The 15,730-nt window shown below is 37.9% G+C and overlaps 1 protein-coding gene across 1 annotated transcript in view; it reads left to right on the top strand.

The window, feature by feature from the left end:
• The window catches only part of LOC146600541 (titin-like), a 242,582-nt gene that overhangs the window by 156,409 nt on the left and 70,443 nt on the right, over positions 1-15,730 (top strand). Inside the window, exons 191-223 of the mRNA XM_085321165.1 lie at positions 73-197; positions 400-666; positions 1,255-1,524; positions 1,629-1,931; positions 2,055-2,357; positions 2,727-2,914; positions 3,002-3,116; positions 3,667-3,951; positions 4,191-4,342; positions 4,483-4,630; positions 4,739-4,916; positions 5,007-5,128; positions 5,227-5,514; positions 5,609-5,905; positions 6,006-6,192; positions 6,801-6,916; positions 7,014-7,313; positions 7,564-7,863; positions 7,952-8,057; positions 9,177-9,373; positions 9,479-9,784; positions 9,885-10,163; positions 10,616-10,915; positions 11,015-11,317; positions 11,414-11,788; positions 11,893-12,195; positions 12,690-12,989; positions 13,077-13,373; positions 13,463-13,747; positions 13,839-14,132; positions 14,554-14,853; positions 14,961-15,269; positions 15,361-15,551. Of these exons, the coding sequence (XP_085177291.1) occupies positions 73-197; positions 400-666; positions 1,255-1,524; positions 1,629-1,931; positions 2,055-2,357; positions 2,727-2,914; positions 3,002-3,116; positions 3,667-3,951; positions 4,191-4,342; positions 4,483-4,630; positions 4,739-4,916; positions 5,007-5,128; positions 5,227-5,514; positions 5,609-5,905; positions 6,006-6,192; positions 6,801-6,916; positions 7,014-7,313; positions 7,564-7,863; positions 7,952-8,057; positions 9,177-9,373; positions 9,479-9,784; positions 9,885-10,163; positions 10,616-10,915; positions 11,015-11,317; positions 11,414-11,788; positions 11,893-12,195; positions 12,690-12,989; positions 13,077-13,373; positions 13,463-13,747; positions 13,839-14,132; positions 14,554-14,853; positions 14,961-15,269; positions 15,361-15,551 (8,089 nt within the window). The remainder of the gene's footprint in view (positions 1-72; positions 198-399; positions 667-1,254; positions 1,525-1,628; positions 1,932-2,054; positions 2,358-2,726; positions 2,915-3,001; positions 3,117-3,666; positions 3,952-4,190; positions 4,343-4,482; positions 4,631-4,738; positions 4,917-5,006; positions 5,129-5,226; positions 5,515-5,608; positions 5,906-6,005; positions 6,193-6,800; positions 6,917-7,013; positions 7,314-7,563; positions 7,864-7,951; positions 8,058-9,176; positions 9,374-9,478; positions 9,785-9,884; positions 10,164-10,615; positions 10,916-11,014; positions 11,318-11,413; positions 11,789-11,892; positions 12,196-12,689; positions 12,990-13,076; positions 13,374-13,462; positions 13,748-13,838; positions 14,133-14,553; positions 14,854-14,960; positions 15,270-15,360; positions 15,552-15,730) is intronic.

The raw sequence follows: 15,730 nt of genomic DNA on the forward strand, positions 1-15,730 counted from the left end.
GTTAACATGCTAAACGTACTTGCTTTATTTTGGTCTGGAAATGAATATATTAATTATTTTCTCCCCATGAAGGTATCAGTTTGAAAAGGATGGAAATCTTCACAGATTAATTATAAAAGACTGCAGACTAGATGACGAGTGTGAATACTCCTGTGGAGTGGATGACAGGAAATCTAGGGCAAGACTTTTTGTCGAGGGTATGTATAAAATTTAATAGAATTTTTTATCTGTTTTAGTAATAAATAAATAGAATAGCATATTTAGTAATAGAAATGATAGTCACATAAGAACAATTTAATAGAATTTATTTTATCTGTTTTAGTAATAAATAAATAGAATAGCATATTTAGTAATAGAAATGATAGTCACATAAGAACAAATGGATTGACCTTATTTCAGAAATCCCTGTGGAGATTATCCGGCCACCACAAGATGTTTATGAAGCTCCTGGTGCAGATGTCATCTTCATGGCTGAGTTGAACAAAGATGGTGTGGAAGTCAAATGGTTGAGAAACAACATGATTATTGTCCAAGGGGACAAACATCAGATGATGAGTGAAGGAAAGGTCCACAGGCTGCAAGTCTGTGACATAAAGCCCCGTGACCAAGGAGAATACAGATTTATTGCCAAAGATAAAGAAGCTAGAGCTAAACTTGAATTAGCTGGTGAGTTGTCTGCCTTGTATTTCTTTTAGAAAATTTGAGAGTAGTGAATTAATTCTTATTTCTAATTAAAATCATTTTGATGCTTTCAAAGAGTTGAATTAAAATTAATACATAATCAGGCTGAGACAATTTAGAATCTGTGAAAATGTATGAATTATAGTTCAGACAGCAAAGATTTTTTTATTATACCATGCCTATTGACCAGTTGAGGAAAATACAGGCTGCTTTTCAATAGCTATACTAGAAAGCATGAATATACTAGAGAGCATGAAAAATATGCAAATACTCATTTCAGTCCTACAAAATATGTAGCTCATTTGCCTGTTTTACAGGATCAGACCAATAAAATACATTGAATTAATGTTCACAAAGCAGCTCCCTCCTCCTAGATTTTATAGGATCACACAGTATATACCAGCCAGGCTGAGCTTCTTTCTCTGGGACAGTCCCACAAGTACATGAGTGATCGGCTTAGAACTCACACACCGATCATTTTACTTTTTTACGTTAGCTTCTTTGCTGATGACACAGATGTATCAAATTAGTTTTGGTATGTAAGTATTCACTTGTCACATTGATCTTCTTTAGCTGCACCTAGAATCAAGACTGGTGACCAAAATCTTGTGGTTGATGTTGGGAAGCCTTTAACCATGACTGTCCCGTATGATGCCTACCCAAGAGCAGAAGCAGAGTGGTTGAAAGGGGAGGAAAGCCTGCCTACAACAACTGTCAATACAACAACTGACTGCACTACCTTCAAAATTTATGAAGCAAAGAAATCAGATAAAGGAAGGTACAAGGTTATACTTCGAAACAAACATGGCCAAGCAGAAGCATTCATCAATGTAGAGGTCATCGGTAAGAGATCTTGTTATTAAGACTTTACTTTTATTTAAGACAAATTAAAAAAAAAAAAAAAAAAAAAGATGAAATACCCTAAAATATTGTTCATGTGGTTTTAGATGTTCCAGGTCCAGTTAGAAACTTGGAAGTCACTGAAACTTATGATGGTGAAGTTGGCCTTGCCTGGCAGGAACCAGAAAGTGATGGTGGAAGTAAAATCATTGGCTATGTTGTTGAAAGACGTGATATCAAGCGTAAGACCTGGATTCTGGTCACTGATCATGCTGAAAATTGTGAATACACTGTTACTGGACTTCAAAAAGGAGGAGTTGAGTACCTCTTCCGTGTTAGTGCACGGAACAGAGTGGGTACTGGTGAGCCAGTGGAAACAGACAGACCTGTGGAAGCTAAGAGTAAATTTGGTAAGTAGAAGTTATGAATAATTCAGTGTTTAGTGATAGTGTGAGAAAAGCAATGCAAACTCTACTAACAGATAAAAGAATACATACCTTGTTTTTCCATTTTCTCCCTAAAATAAAATGCAGAAGTTCCTGGTCCTCCTCAAAATGTACAAGTTACCGATGTGAACAGGTTTGGAGCTACACTTWCCTGGGAACCACCTGAGTATGATGGAGGATCTCCAATTACTGGCTATGTTATTGAACTGCGTAACAGAACTTCCATCAGGTGGGAGCCAACTATGACCACTGGAGCTGACGAGTTGTCAGCTGTCTTGACTGATGTTGTGGAAAATGAAGAATATTTCTTCAGAGTAAGAGCTCAAAACATGGTTGGAGTTGGCAAACCAAGTCCTGCTACACGTGCAGTAAAAATTATGGACCCAATTGGTAAGTTTGCAAGCTTTGATTGTTGATTGCCTTATGAGAAATGGACATTTTGAGAATTTATATAGTATGTACCCAGGAAAGGCCACAAATTCAATTTAAAAATGTGTGAGCTGAAAGTTTTGTGTACAGAGTTAGATTTTTCCTACTTTTGTCCTTTCGTCATGTCAGAAGTACCTTGCTATCACGTGGTCCAGTAGGAACTCCAAATATTTCTTCTCTGAAATTAGGAGTCAATCTCAGTCTGAAAAATGGTTTAGAAAAGGCGATGCAAAGGCTTTAAAAATAATGTTTTAAGATACAGACAGATTATATGCAGAACTATAATCCTTTATCAGTTGCTAACATTTATTTCACTAAAATTATTTTCAGAGAGACCAAGTCCTCCCATTAACCTTGATCATTCAGATCAAACTAAGTCATCCGTGCAGCTCACATGGGAACCGCCTCTAAAAGATGGAGGAAGTCCAATCTTGGGCTACATTGTTGAAAGGCGGGAAGAAGGAACAGACAAATGGATCCGCTGTAACCCAAAGCTAGTACCTGCTCTTACTTTTAAGGTAGGATATTTCATTTGTCAATAGAGTACTGAGAATGTGCAGATCATCCTTAACATTAGTTACTAAATGAGTATTTGTGTTTTTTAGGTAACTGGATTGAAACCAGGATCCAGCTATTACTACAGAGTCTCAGCAGAAAATGCAGCTGGTGTGTCTGACCCAGCTGAGGCTATTGGGCCATTAACTGCAGATGACACTTTTGGTAAGCTGTATTCTATTTATTAAGGATTAATAATCAGACAAGACACACAGCTAACATGCATAATGTGTCCAATATCCATATCTTTCACCAGATGACTGTGATGCCAGCTGGTAGGGAGAGCCTTAGAGCCTTTGAAATTCTGTCTTATTTCTCCTCTATAACCAATTCTGCAGATAATTAGCTGCAATATTAGGTAGAGACCTATTAGATTGACTGAAGACCAAGTCATGGCTTTTTGTGTCCTGATCTAGCTGTGTGGGAGGTAGAGGAGATGGAATAAGAGAAAGATAGGACAGAAAAATTCAAAATAATGTGGAGTTTTAATATAAAAGAGTAAAACAGATCTCCCACCTGATAATGCTAAGCTACCTTATGATCTCAAATATTTCTAAAAAATATCTAGCTGGAAGAGGGTAAGGAGTAAGAAGGGACAGCTGGACCTAGACAGCTCCTGATGTCTGAGRTGCTGTCAGGATCAGCCTCTCAACACAGCTATCTTGAGCAGAACATCTGAAAATATTTAATGGAATCTATTTTCCTCTTTTTCTAGTTGGACCTACAATGGACTTAAGTGCATTTAAAGATGGACTGGAAGTTTTTGTCCCAGAGCCAATCAAGATTCGTGTTCCTATCACTGGCTACCCTGTGCCAACTGCCACGTGGTCTTTTGGTGACCAAGTCTTAGAAAAGGGTGATCGTGTAACAATGAAGACCACTGCAGCCTTTGCAGAGCTTGTAATTACTCCAAGTGAACGTCCAGACAAGGGAATTTACACCTTAAAATTAGAAAATCCTGTGTCATCTGTTTCAGGAGAAATTAGTGTTAATGTCATTGGTAAGTGGACATGTTGATATTCTACCACTGCTCTTTCGTATTTGACTTGCTAAAATCTAATTGGCAAATTAATAATGACAAATAACACAACTTTCAGTAAAACAGGTATATTAAACAATAATTTGCCATTTAAGGAAGAGTGTCTAAGTAGAATAAGTCTTTCAGTAGACCAATGAAACAAGAGATCATCTGACAAACCCTGATTATGAAATAATTAGTACAATTTGTGTGATTTTTAGATCGCCCAAGTGCACCAAGGGAACTTAAAGTTTTAGACGTAATCAGGAATACAGTGCAGTTGTCATGGGAACCTCCAGAAGATGATGGTGGTAGTCCAGTGACTGGCTATTTAATTGAAAAACGTGAAGTAAGCCGGAAAACATGGACCAAAGTAAGTTCATTCTTTCTCATTTCAGTTCCTATTTCCTATACAGTTTCTATACATGCTGCTGTATTTTGTGTAGTATTTTGGTCAACTGCTCTTAGGGAACAAACTTTAAATAAATACCTTGGAGTCTTCCTTCTCCTTAGGTTATGGATCATGTTGTTGACCAAGAGTTCACTGTACCTGACCTCATACAAGGCAAAGAATATTTATTTAGAGTTTCTGCATGCAACAAATGTGGTCCAGGAGAACCCGCATATATTGATGAACCTGTAAATATGTCAGCACCAGCAAGTGAGTGATCTTTTCAGATTGTCTTATCTTGCTGGTTTTTTTAAGATAACATGGACAAAATATCTTAGATTGGTTTCTGAGGTCTCATATATATTTAATTTTTAACAGCGGTGCCTGATCCACCAGAGAATGTTAAATGGAGAAATCCAACATCAAAAGGAATCTTCTTAACATGGGARCCCCCCAAGTATGATGGTGGTGCCCGCATCAAGGGCTATTTGGTAGAAAAATGCCTGCGTGGCACAGACAAGTGGGAGACATGTGGCGAGCCTGTTGCTGAAACGAAGTAAGTGAATTAAAATCAGATGATGCATCATTTTAACTAAACATACCATTCTTACCACTTTAAATATTTGGATTTTTTTTTAACTAACAGAATGGAAGTAACAAAACTCAGCGAAGGAGAATGGTATGCATATCGTGTGAAGGCTTTGAACAGAATAGGAGCTAGTAAACCAAGCAAGCCAACAGATGATATTCAGGCCATTGATGCAAAAGGTAATTATATTAATCACTGAATTACAATAGCTGCTTTATTTTTACCAGTCTTTGAAACGCTGTTTCTATAACAATATTTTAATTTTCTCCTGAATCAGAGGCCCCAGAAATTTTCTTAGATGTGAAGCTGCTTGCTGGACTTACTGTGAAAGCTGGAACTAAAATTGAGCTGCCAGCTAAAGTAACTGGAAAGCCTGAACCCCGGATTACTTGGACCAAGGCTGATAAAATTCTGAGACCTGACAATAGAATCACCATTGAAACCACACCTAATCATTCTACAGTCACTATTACAGATAGCAAGAGAAGCGACAGTGGAACCTATATTATAGAAGCTGTTAATTCCAGTGGACGTGCTACTGCTGTTGTTGAAGTTAATGTTCTCGGTATGCATGTAGTTTCCTTTGTTTAAAGAAATCATCAGTTAGTACTGAGGTATGGAAGCAGAAAAGATTAACATTTATATCTTCTTCCCTATAGATAAACCTGGTCCACCAGCTGCATTTGATGTATCAGAAATTACAAATGAATCCTGCCTTCTGACATGGAATCCTCCCCGAGATGATGGGGGTTCTAAAATTACCAACTACGTCCTTGAGAAAAGAGCTACAGACAGTGAAATATGGCATAAGCTGTCGTCAACTGTTAAGGATACAAAATTCAGAGCTACCAATTTAACTCCTCATAAAGAATATGTGTTCCGAGTCAGTGCCGAGAACATGTATGGTATTGGGGAGCCAGCACAGTGTAGCCCCATCATTGCTAAATACTCATTTGGTTAGTGCATTAAATTAATGTTAAATTATGTCAATATATTRAAAGAAAAAATACATATGTGTGATGATATATATTTTTTTTAATTTATTAATTTTTACAGATCCACCAGGCCCTCCAACAGGTCTCAAGCCTATGGAGGTCACTAAAGATTCAGTGACCCTAACATGGAATGAACCAGATGAAGATGGTGGCAGCCCCATCACTGGCTACTGGGTTGAAAGATATGATCCTGAGCAGGATAAATGGATAAAATGCAATAAAATGCCAGTGAAAGATACAACATTCAAGTAAGACTATAATCAGTTTAATCTGAAGCCAGTAACAGAGATGCAGAAATGTAACAATAACCTTTTAAACAAGTTCTACTCTGTTCTTGTTCTTTTTTGCTTGCTTCCATAAACTTAGATTCAGCTAATATCTGGTGACGTATTCTTTCTCTGATAATTAGTTTTAAATAAGAATGTCTTTATAGAGTACTGAATCATCTCTTCTTTTTTTAAAAATCATTATACTTAACAATTTCTATGCTTTGTATTCAGTTGCTCCCTGTGATTGCTCATAAGACATTCTAAAAGAGTATAAGCATCTGACGCASCTACTTGGCAAAAAAAATGTCTTTTTTTCCTCCTGATACTTGTATTGAATAACAATCATTGGACTTGCAAAAATGTATGATAGCTCTGAAAACATTGATGTCCATGTGACAGCATACCATTTTACTGTTGACAATATATGCCTATTTTGAATGCTCACATTTTCATATAACATCATTAGCACTACCTTAGGTATTTTCAGGCTTTCTAAGTAAATTATGCTACAAAGAGTAGAGGGAATAATGTTTTAAACATGAGTGAATTAGTAGATTTGGTTTAATCAAATTTGCTTTTGATTGCAGAGTTAAAGGTCTTACAAACAAGAAGAAATACAAGTTCCGTGTCTTGGCAGAGAATCTAGCAGGACCTGGAAAGCCAAGCAAGGAAACAGAGCCAATCTTAGTGAAAGATCCCATTGGTAAAATAAACACATTTTTTTTCATGGATTAATTTAACACAAAATCAAATTATTTCTTTGTTTTCAATGATCTAATTATTATCTGACTTCTGTCTAGATCCRCCGTGGCCCCCTGGAAAGCCGACTGTGAAAGATGTTGGCAAGACATCATTATTCCTGAACTGGACAAAGCCAGAACATGACGGAGGGGCAAAGATTGAATCTTATGTCATTGAATTATTAAAGACCGGAACAGACGAGTGGGTGAGAGTGGCTGAAGGAGTTCCCACAACTGAACATTTTCTCAAAGGGCTTATGGAGAAACAAGAGTATTCATTCCGTGTAAGAGCTGTGAACAAGGCTGGGGAGAGTGAGCCCAGTGAACCCAGTGACCCTGTGCTGTGCAAGGAGAGGCTTTGTGAGTACTGTTTCATGATGTGCTCCTACTGCAAATTCACTATCTCTTATCTTTAGAAATAAAAAGCCTACCTACCTACTTCCGTAGTCACCAGGTAAACTCTTGTAGGCTTATGAAATATTGGAGTGTACTATGTTAGCTATGRAAATAGAAAGTTTTAACAGTTTCTGTATTGTATAATTCCCTGTATTCTAGGTATCTCTGAGGAGGAATAGACTAACCTGTTTTTCCTTCTTTCGCTATTTTATAGATCCTCCTTCACCACCTCGATGGCTTGAGGTTATTAATATTACGAAAAACACAGCAGATCTTAAATGGACGGTACCAGAGAAAGATGGGGGTTCCCCAATTACCAACTACATTGTCGAAAAGAGAGATGTAAGACGAAAAGGCTGGCAGACAGTTGACACCACTGTGAAAGACACTAAGTACACCGTGAGCCCGCTGACTGAAGGCTCTTTGTATGTGTTCCGTGTGGCTGCCGAAAATGCCATTGGACAGAGCGACTACTGTGAAATTGAAGATTCAGTGCTTGCTAAAGATACTTTCAGTAAGTTCCAGATTTGCTTATTGATTGATCAGCAGCAACCACTCAATGGGTTCCTTTTCTTGTAATTTGAATACGTTTTTTTCTTTAGCAACCCCTGGCCCTCCGTATGCTCTTACAATAGTTGAAGTGACAAAAGGTCATGTTGATTTGAAATGGGAACCCCCTAAGAATGATGGTGGCAGACCAATTCAAAGGTAAGATCATTAGAGGTTTGTATAATGTTTCCTCTAGATGATTTTTTTTTCATAAATGAAAACAAGACGTTTCTCTCAAAATATTTAAAATTTAAATGAACATATTTTAAATGGCTAATGGGATGTAAAATAGAAACCATACAGCCACAATATTAAGATTTTGATTACAAAAAAATGTAATTTCTGTAAATATAAATTATAATCTGCATGGACAATGGATGTGTGTAACCATTCTCTAAATGTCATCTAAAACGGTGACATTAAATTACGTTGTACACAAAGTCCAACTGGCTTCAATGCAGACAAGGCCTCTGGCTCCTTCAGAGCTGCAGTCACTTGGCCCCATTTACCAAATAATACTGTATATTTTCCTTCTACCTAAGTTTCTCATTCAAACTACGTAAAATCAACTATGACAGAGCCTCGTTTCTTTTATGTTACTCTCTTCTTCATTATGGTTGTCAAATAGACTATTTTCTTCTCTTCTGTTTCTTTTAAGTTCTCCTTTTCTGTGTTTTTTTCAAGTATCTCTCCTCCAAAATTTACCCTAAATCTCRTCTGTCTCCTTGAATCCAAGCTAGATTTTTCCTCTTTATATTTTCACTCTTCCTCTCCTTCCCCAACACAGTAAGCTTGCCCTAAACAAACTGAAAACTACAGAGATCTGTCTGAAGCAACACCCTAAACCACTTAATTTGCATTGCTTTCCAATAGCCTATTATAGGTGGAATTTTGATGGCTAAAGACCTCCCAGATGACAACAAATCTGCAAACACGCTTGGTAGTCTTTACTACTGAGATCCAAACCAGCAAAGATACAGAGATAGCTTAGATGCTCTTTTCTTCACCTCTGTAGCTCTCCAAAACTTGAGAACAAGCAGAAGTTCAGGAACAGGCTCTCAAAATTGGGTCTGTCAATAATAACAGCCCCATCACATCCAAGAATTATCAGAACAATGTGGCTGATATGTGAGGATAAGGTCACTGAGTTTGTCACCTGTCTCTCTCTATTTTTACATTGGCTATGTTATTCAAATCTCTTTTGGCCTATTTTATTGAGCATGAAATCAGAAGAGTTCATATTTCAAGTGCCTGATTGTATTTTCCCCTATTTATCAGATATGTTATTGAAAAGAAAGAAAAACTAGCCACCCGCTGGGTAAAAGCTGGCAAAACAGCTGGTCCAGACTGCAATTTCAGAGTGACTGATGTCATTGAAGGCACAGATGTGCAGTTCCAGGTTCGTGCAGAAAACGAAGCTGGCTGTGGTCATCCGAGTGAACCAACTGACCTCATTCATATTGAAGATCCAACAAGTACGTAGTAGTATAACATGCAGCATGTTAATTATGGAAGCAGTGTGCTGTGTAGCACAGATACTCTGGAGGAAAAAATAACACAATCCTATTCCATTTTTGCAGGCCCTCCTTCACCTCCTCAGGATTTACATGTCACAGATGCAGGTCGAAAGCACATTTGTATTGCATGGAAACCACCCGAAAAGAATGGTGGAAGCCCTATTATTGGGTACAATGTTGAGATGTGTGAAGCAGGAACAGAAAAGTGGATGCGCATCAATTCTCGTCCAATAAAAGATCTAAAATGCAAAGTGGAAGAAGGTGTTGTTCCAGACAAGGAGTATGTGCTGAGGGTTAGAGCTGTCAATGCTGTTGGAGCTAGTGAGCCATCAGATATCTCAGAAAAAGTAGTTGCCAAAGACCCAGACTGTAAGTATAGGTTTACTTTTTTCAGATTTGCGTAACTGATGATGAAAAAAGACTTCAGGTGTTTGGCAACTTTCTAATAATATTATGCTTACTTTCATAGGTAATCCAACTATTGATCTCAAGACACGTGACATTGTTGTTGTTAAAGGACAGAAATTAAGTATCCCGGTACCCTTCAGAGCTGTTCCATCCCCAACAATAACATGGCACAAAGATGGCAAAGAGCTGAAAGCTGGTGACAGAACAACGATGAAGAGTGACTACACCTCTGCATTGCTCGAAGTCATAGACAGTGTCCATGCTGATGCTGGTGTTTACACTATCACATTGGAGAACAAGCTGGCATCAACAACTGGCTCTGTCAATGTCAAAGTCATAGGTAWCTAGACTTCTTCCATTTTGGAAGGGATAATTATCTCCATCTGAGCCCCTCCAATTGACGGAAAAAAGGAATAGAAACATTCTTTTTCTGAAATGCGGAGAAATCACTTYAGCTCAAATACCACGTAGATTGCCATAAATGCATTTACTATTACAAAATCCAAACTAATAACCACTTTGCCCCACATGGGCCTGGCTGGTATGTGGCTACTCAAACCCCAAATCTTATGGATAGTAAAGTATATAAATATAAATAGTCCTACAAGAATTCTTAACATTTTTCACCTTGAAGAACACAAATTCGTATATATACTGTGTAACCAACRTTTGTGATTTTGGTCTGCTTCCTACAAAGTAGAAAAATGCTCTCTAACATCATATTTGTACGAGTTTCCCATCTATTTTGGTTGTTGTTGCATTTATAAATTTACTTATCATTATTTAAAACAGGTCCACCTGGACAGTGTAAAGACATTAAGGCAAGTGATGTAACTAAGAATTCATGCAAGGTAACCTGGGAACCTCCAGAGTTTGATGGTGGTACTCCTATTCTGCATTACGTTCTGGAACGCAGAGAAGCTGGTCGTAGAACGTATATCCCAGTCATGTCTGGTGAAAACAAGCTTTCTTGGCAAGTCAAAGATCTTATTCCAAACTGTGAATATTACTTCCGTGTTAAAGCTGTCAATAAGATTGGAGGAGGTGAATATCTTGAACTAAGAAACCCAATCATTGCAGAAGATCCAAAACGTAAGTTTTTATTAGTAAAAGATCTAGCAGATTGATTTTTAAATGCATGCTCCATAGTTTCATCTCTCATATGATCTCTTCTTTGCTGCTATTCTACAGAACCTCCAGATCCTCCTGTTGACCTTGAGGTCCATAATCCAACATCAAAATCAGTAACACTTACATGGAAACCACCCCTGTTTGATGGTGGAAGCAAGATTATGGGCTACATAATAGAAAAGCTTGCTAAGGGCAAGGATAAGTGGGAGAGGTGCAATGACTATCTGGTACCTCTATTAACATACCCAGTGAAAGATCTTGAGGAAGGAAAGGAATACCAGTTCCGCGTTCGTGCTGAGAATGCTGCCGGCATCAGCGAGCCTTCTCGTATTACTCCTTTTGTGAAAGCTGTGGATCCTATTGGTATGATTTGCTTATTTGTGTGCTTGTTGTAATTGCCATACAGCCTCAAACATGTGGGAAGACTGTACTCTCCATTTTCATTCTATATTACTATAGATGCTCCAAAAGTCTTCCTTGCTGCAAACCTTCAGTCTGGCCTAGAGGTAAAGCGAGGTGATGAGATCGTACTTGAGGCCCATATTTCTGGGTCGCCTTATCCATCTATCACTTGGCTGAGGAATGATGAAATTATCAGACCAGAAGAAATCAGAAAGAGAGTAACAAAGTATACTAGGAAGAAGAAGGGTGAAGCTGAAGAAGAGGAACCTTTTCAGCTTTCACTGCAAGAACGTATGAGTATCGACAATCACAAAGAAGGAGAGTCTATATTATCAATTCGTGACTCCATCAGAGCTGACCATGGTACATTTACAATTAAAGTGGAAAATGATCATGGTGTTGCAAAGGCCTCCTGTGAAGTCAATGTGTTAGGTACGTAGTGAATGTCCTCATAAACACTTTCTTGTTCAGAGCATTGCATGAGAACTGCGCAAGAAGGTACCATTGCTCATCATTTTTGCTTACTTTATAAACAGATACRCCTGGGCCTCCAATCAACTTTGTTTTTGAAGATATGAGGAAAAATTCTGTCATTTGCAAGTGGGAGCCTCCCCTTGATGATGGTGGAAGTGAAATCTTGAACTATGTACTGGAAAAGAAAGACAACACAAAAGCTGAAATGGGCTGGGTCACTGTCAGTTCAACACTCAGACATTGCAAATTCCATGTGACAAAACTGATTGAAGGAAAAGAATACCTCTTCCGTGTATTTGCGGAAAATAGAATTGGGGCAGGGCCACCATGTGTTTCAAAACCAATGACAGCAAAAGATCCTTTCTGTAAGTATTGTGTTAATTTTGAAACACAGTCCTTTTAGAAAATGACTCTAAAATTAGCTTTCAAAACACTCAGCTTCATCTATCTGAATGTTTCCTAGAAGAAGCTTGAGCAATGTATTTATTATCTATTGCATATTTTATACCATTGAGATAAAGGAAATTATTAAAAGGCGTTCACATTTTAATAGTACAGAAATAATTGTCACTGAAATAATTTTGCACTTGAAAAAGTAGCTTCTAAATCCTAATGTTCTGTGTTCGATAAACTGGTATTCTTCCCAGAAGGGGAACCACATCAAGTTTAACTGATTACTAATTACTGTTAGTAGTCAAGGTTACTAAGAAAGAGATTAGGTGAATTTAAGAATGACTTAAATTCAGTCATTTCTCATATCTTTGTTCTCCCTTAGCTTGCTAGGTTAAAATAGATGAAATTAAATTTCACCACTGAATAAGACAGTATTGATGGCAAAATTACCTTTTTTTTTTTCCAGCTCCACCAGATCCACCTAATAAGCCTGAGGTGGAAGATGTTACCAGCAACAGTATGTTGGTTAAATGGAATGAACCAAAAGACAACGGCAGCCCTATCATAGGATATTGGATTGAAAAACGTGAAATTAATAGCACTCATTGGGCTCGGGTCAACAGGAACCTTGTGAATGCTCTGCAGATGAAAGTTGAAGGACTTTTGGAAGGGTTAACCTATATATTTAGAGTATGTGCTGAAAATGCAGCTGGCCCTGGTAAATTTAGTCCACCATCAGATCCAAAAACTGCACAGGACCCAATAAGTAAGTACCTTAACAGAAGTTAGTAGCAGAGAGATGACGCAATAGGATTAATAGCCTTTAACACTGATTTACATTTTTTTTTTTTAGTGCCACCTGGTCCACCCATTCCAAGGGTTACTGATACAAGCTCAACTTCTATTGAGTTAGAATGGGAACCTCCTATGTATAATGGTGGTGGAGATATAACTGGTTACCATGTATACAAACAACTGCTGGGGGTAAAAGAATGGTCACGTTGCACAGAGAAACCTATCAAGGTTCGACAGTACACCGTTAAAGAAATCAGAGAAGGTGCAGACTATAAACTCCGAGTTACTGCACTTAATGCAGCTGGAGAAGGACCACCTGGTGAAACAGAACCCGTAACAGTTGCAGAACCTCGAGGTACTGTAATTGCACCATTTTCAAGAAATTTCAAGAAATGTCCAGCAAGGTATACYTGAACTAATGAACTATTTTGCTTTCTTCTGCAGAGCCTCCCACTGTTGAGCTGGATGTTTCTGTCAAAGCAGGCATTCAGATCATGGCTGGGCAAACTCTTAAAATTCCTGCTACCGTGACTGGGCGTCCTACTCCCACCATTACATGGATTGTGGAGGAGCGTGAATTAGATAAAGATCGAGTTGTTATTGAAAATGTTGGCACAAAATCTGAGCTAACCATTAAGAACGCATTACGAAAAGACCATGGAAGATATGTAATTACTGCTACCAATAGCAGTGGTTCCAAATCTGCAGGAACTAGAGTAGAAGTATTTGGTAAGAAATAGATTCTCTGACATCAATTGAAGTTTATTTTGGTGAAATGAAATTTGAAGTTTATCATACTGGTTTGATTTTGTTTTCACAGATGTTCCTGGGCCAGTTCTTGACCTAAAGCCAGTGGTCACAAACAGAAAAATGTGTTTGCTTAACTGGTCTGATCCTGAAGATGATGGAGGCAGTGATATCATAGGCTTCATTGTTGAACGGAAAGATGCCAAAATGCATACGTGGAGACTAGCTATAGACACAGAAAGATCTAAATGTGATATTACAGGTCTAGTCGAGGGGCAAGAATATAAATTCCGTGTCAGTGCCAAGAATAAGTTTGGTACCGGTCCACCTGTTGAAATAGGACCCATTCTTGCAGTTGATCCATTAGGTAAAATAACTATCTTTATGATTTTTTTAATTATTTAAACCTATATAGATATAAGGTAGTAGTTATTCCAATAATGCTGCATGGATTGCTTTCAGTGTAATTGTAGTGCATTTATTTTCCTAATGCCTACTCTGTATCTGCCTTTAAGAGATTCGTTACTTAAGTCAGAGCTCTAAAACAGTTCTGTAAAACTGCTATGGCTTTTTATGTAAAAAAAATGCTATTGCCTACTGAAATATTACTTGTTGCCTTTTTATCTGCATACAAGAGAAACTTTTTACTAGCCATAACCATACTCAAATATTTTGCATACAAAAGATGTGACTTTAAAAAGCCAGAGCTAGTGGAGCTACTGTATTCATATAATTAAAAWTTGTCTAATATATATATTTTTTCCATTATGATTTATCTGTGTTAATAGGTCCTCCAACAGCACCTGAGAGGTTCATGTACACAGAGAGGACAAAGTCAACCATTACACTTGACTGGAAGCCTCCACGTAGTGACGGTGGTAGTCCTGTGTTAGGATACATTGTCGAGAAGAGGAGACATGATTCGAAAGACTATGAAAGAGTTAACAAAAAGCTCTGCCCAACCACATCTCTTCTTGTTGAAAATCTTGATGAGCTTCACATGTATGAATTCCGTGTCAAAGCTGTTAATGCAATTGGAGAAAGTGAACCATCACTGCCCCTCAATGTAGTTATACAAGATGATGAAGGTATATCTGCTGTAAAGAAATCCATACAAACATCTCTGAAAGATTATAAGGAAAATTTTCTGTTTCCTCTCCATCTTCATGCTGTCAATTCTTTTTCTGTTTTTCAGTACCTCCAACTGTCACATTGCGCCTGGCTGTGAGAGGGGATACTATCAAAGTAAAGGCAGGAGAACCAGTTAATATTCCTGCTGACGTGACAGGTCTGCCAATGCCAAAGATTGAATGGGATAAGAATGAAGCTTTAATTGACCAAACATCCAGTGCACTTAAGATAACCAAGGAAGAACTGTCCAGAAGTGAGGCTAAAACTGARCTAATCCTGCCTGCAGCAGTGAGGGATGATAAAGGCACTTACACTGTGAGAGCTTCCAATCGTCTTGGCGTCGCATTTCGCAATGTGCACGTTGAAGTGTATGGTAAGGATGCAACATTTTAATAAAATGACAGTTATTAAAATACTTTTGCTGTTTTCTTAACATAATTCTGTATTCTATTGCTTTCATACAGACCGTCCTTCTCCACCAAGAAACCTTACTGTTTCTGATATTAAAGCTGAATCATGCTATTTGACATGGGATGCTCCTCTTGATAATGGTGGTAGTGAAATTACCCATTACATTATTGAGAAACGCGATGCTAGTAGGAAGAAATCTGAGTGGGAAGAAGTCTCCAAAAGTGTTGTTGAGAGAAGATTTGGGGTAATTTATAAAATATCTTTATTATATATTTCAGAATGCATAAAAAATAACACTAGTACACATGCAATGAAAACAGCTACTTGCATAGCTCTCTGAGCTAGTGCTCTGTTCGGAGTCCAGAATTACTGGATGCATGTTGCCCACGCATGTGTGTGTATTTTCCTCACCTACCAAAAGAA

This window comes from Rhea americana, unplaced genomic scaffold (genome assembly GCF_003343005.1).
Source record: "Rhea americana isolate MKP2758 unplaced genomic scaffold, rheAme1 scaffold_12, whole genome shotgun sequence".
Taxonomy (NCBI): Eukaryota; Metazoa; Chordata; class Aves; order Rheiformes; family Rheidae; genus Rhea; species Rhea americana.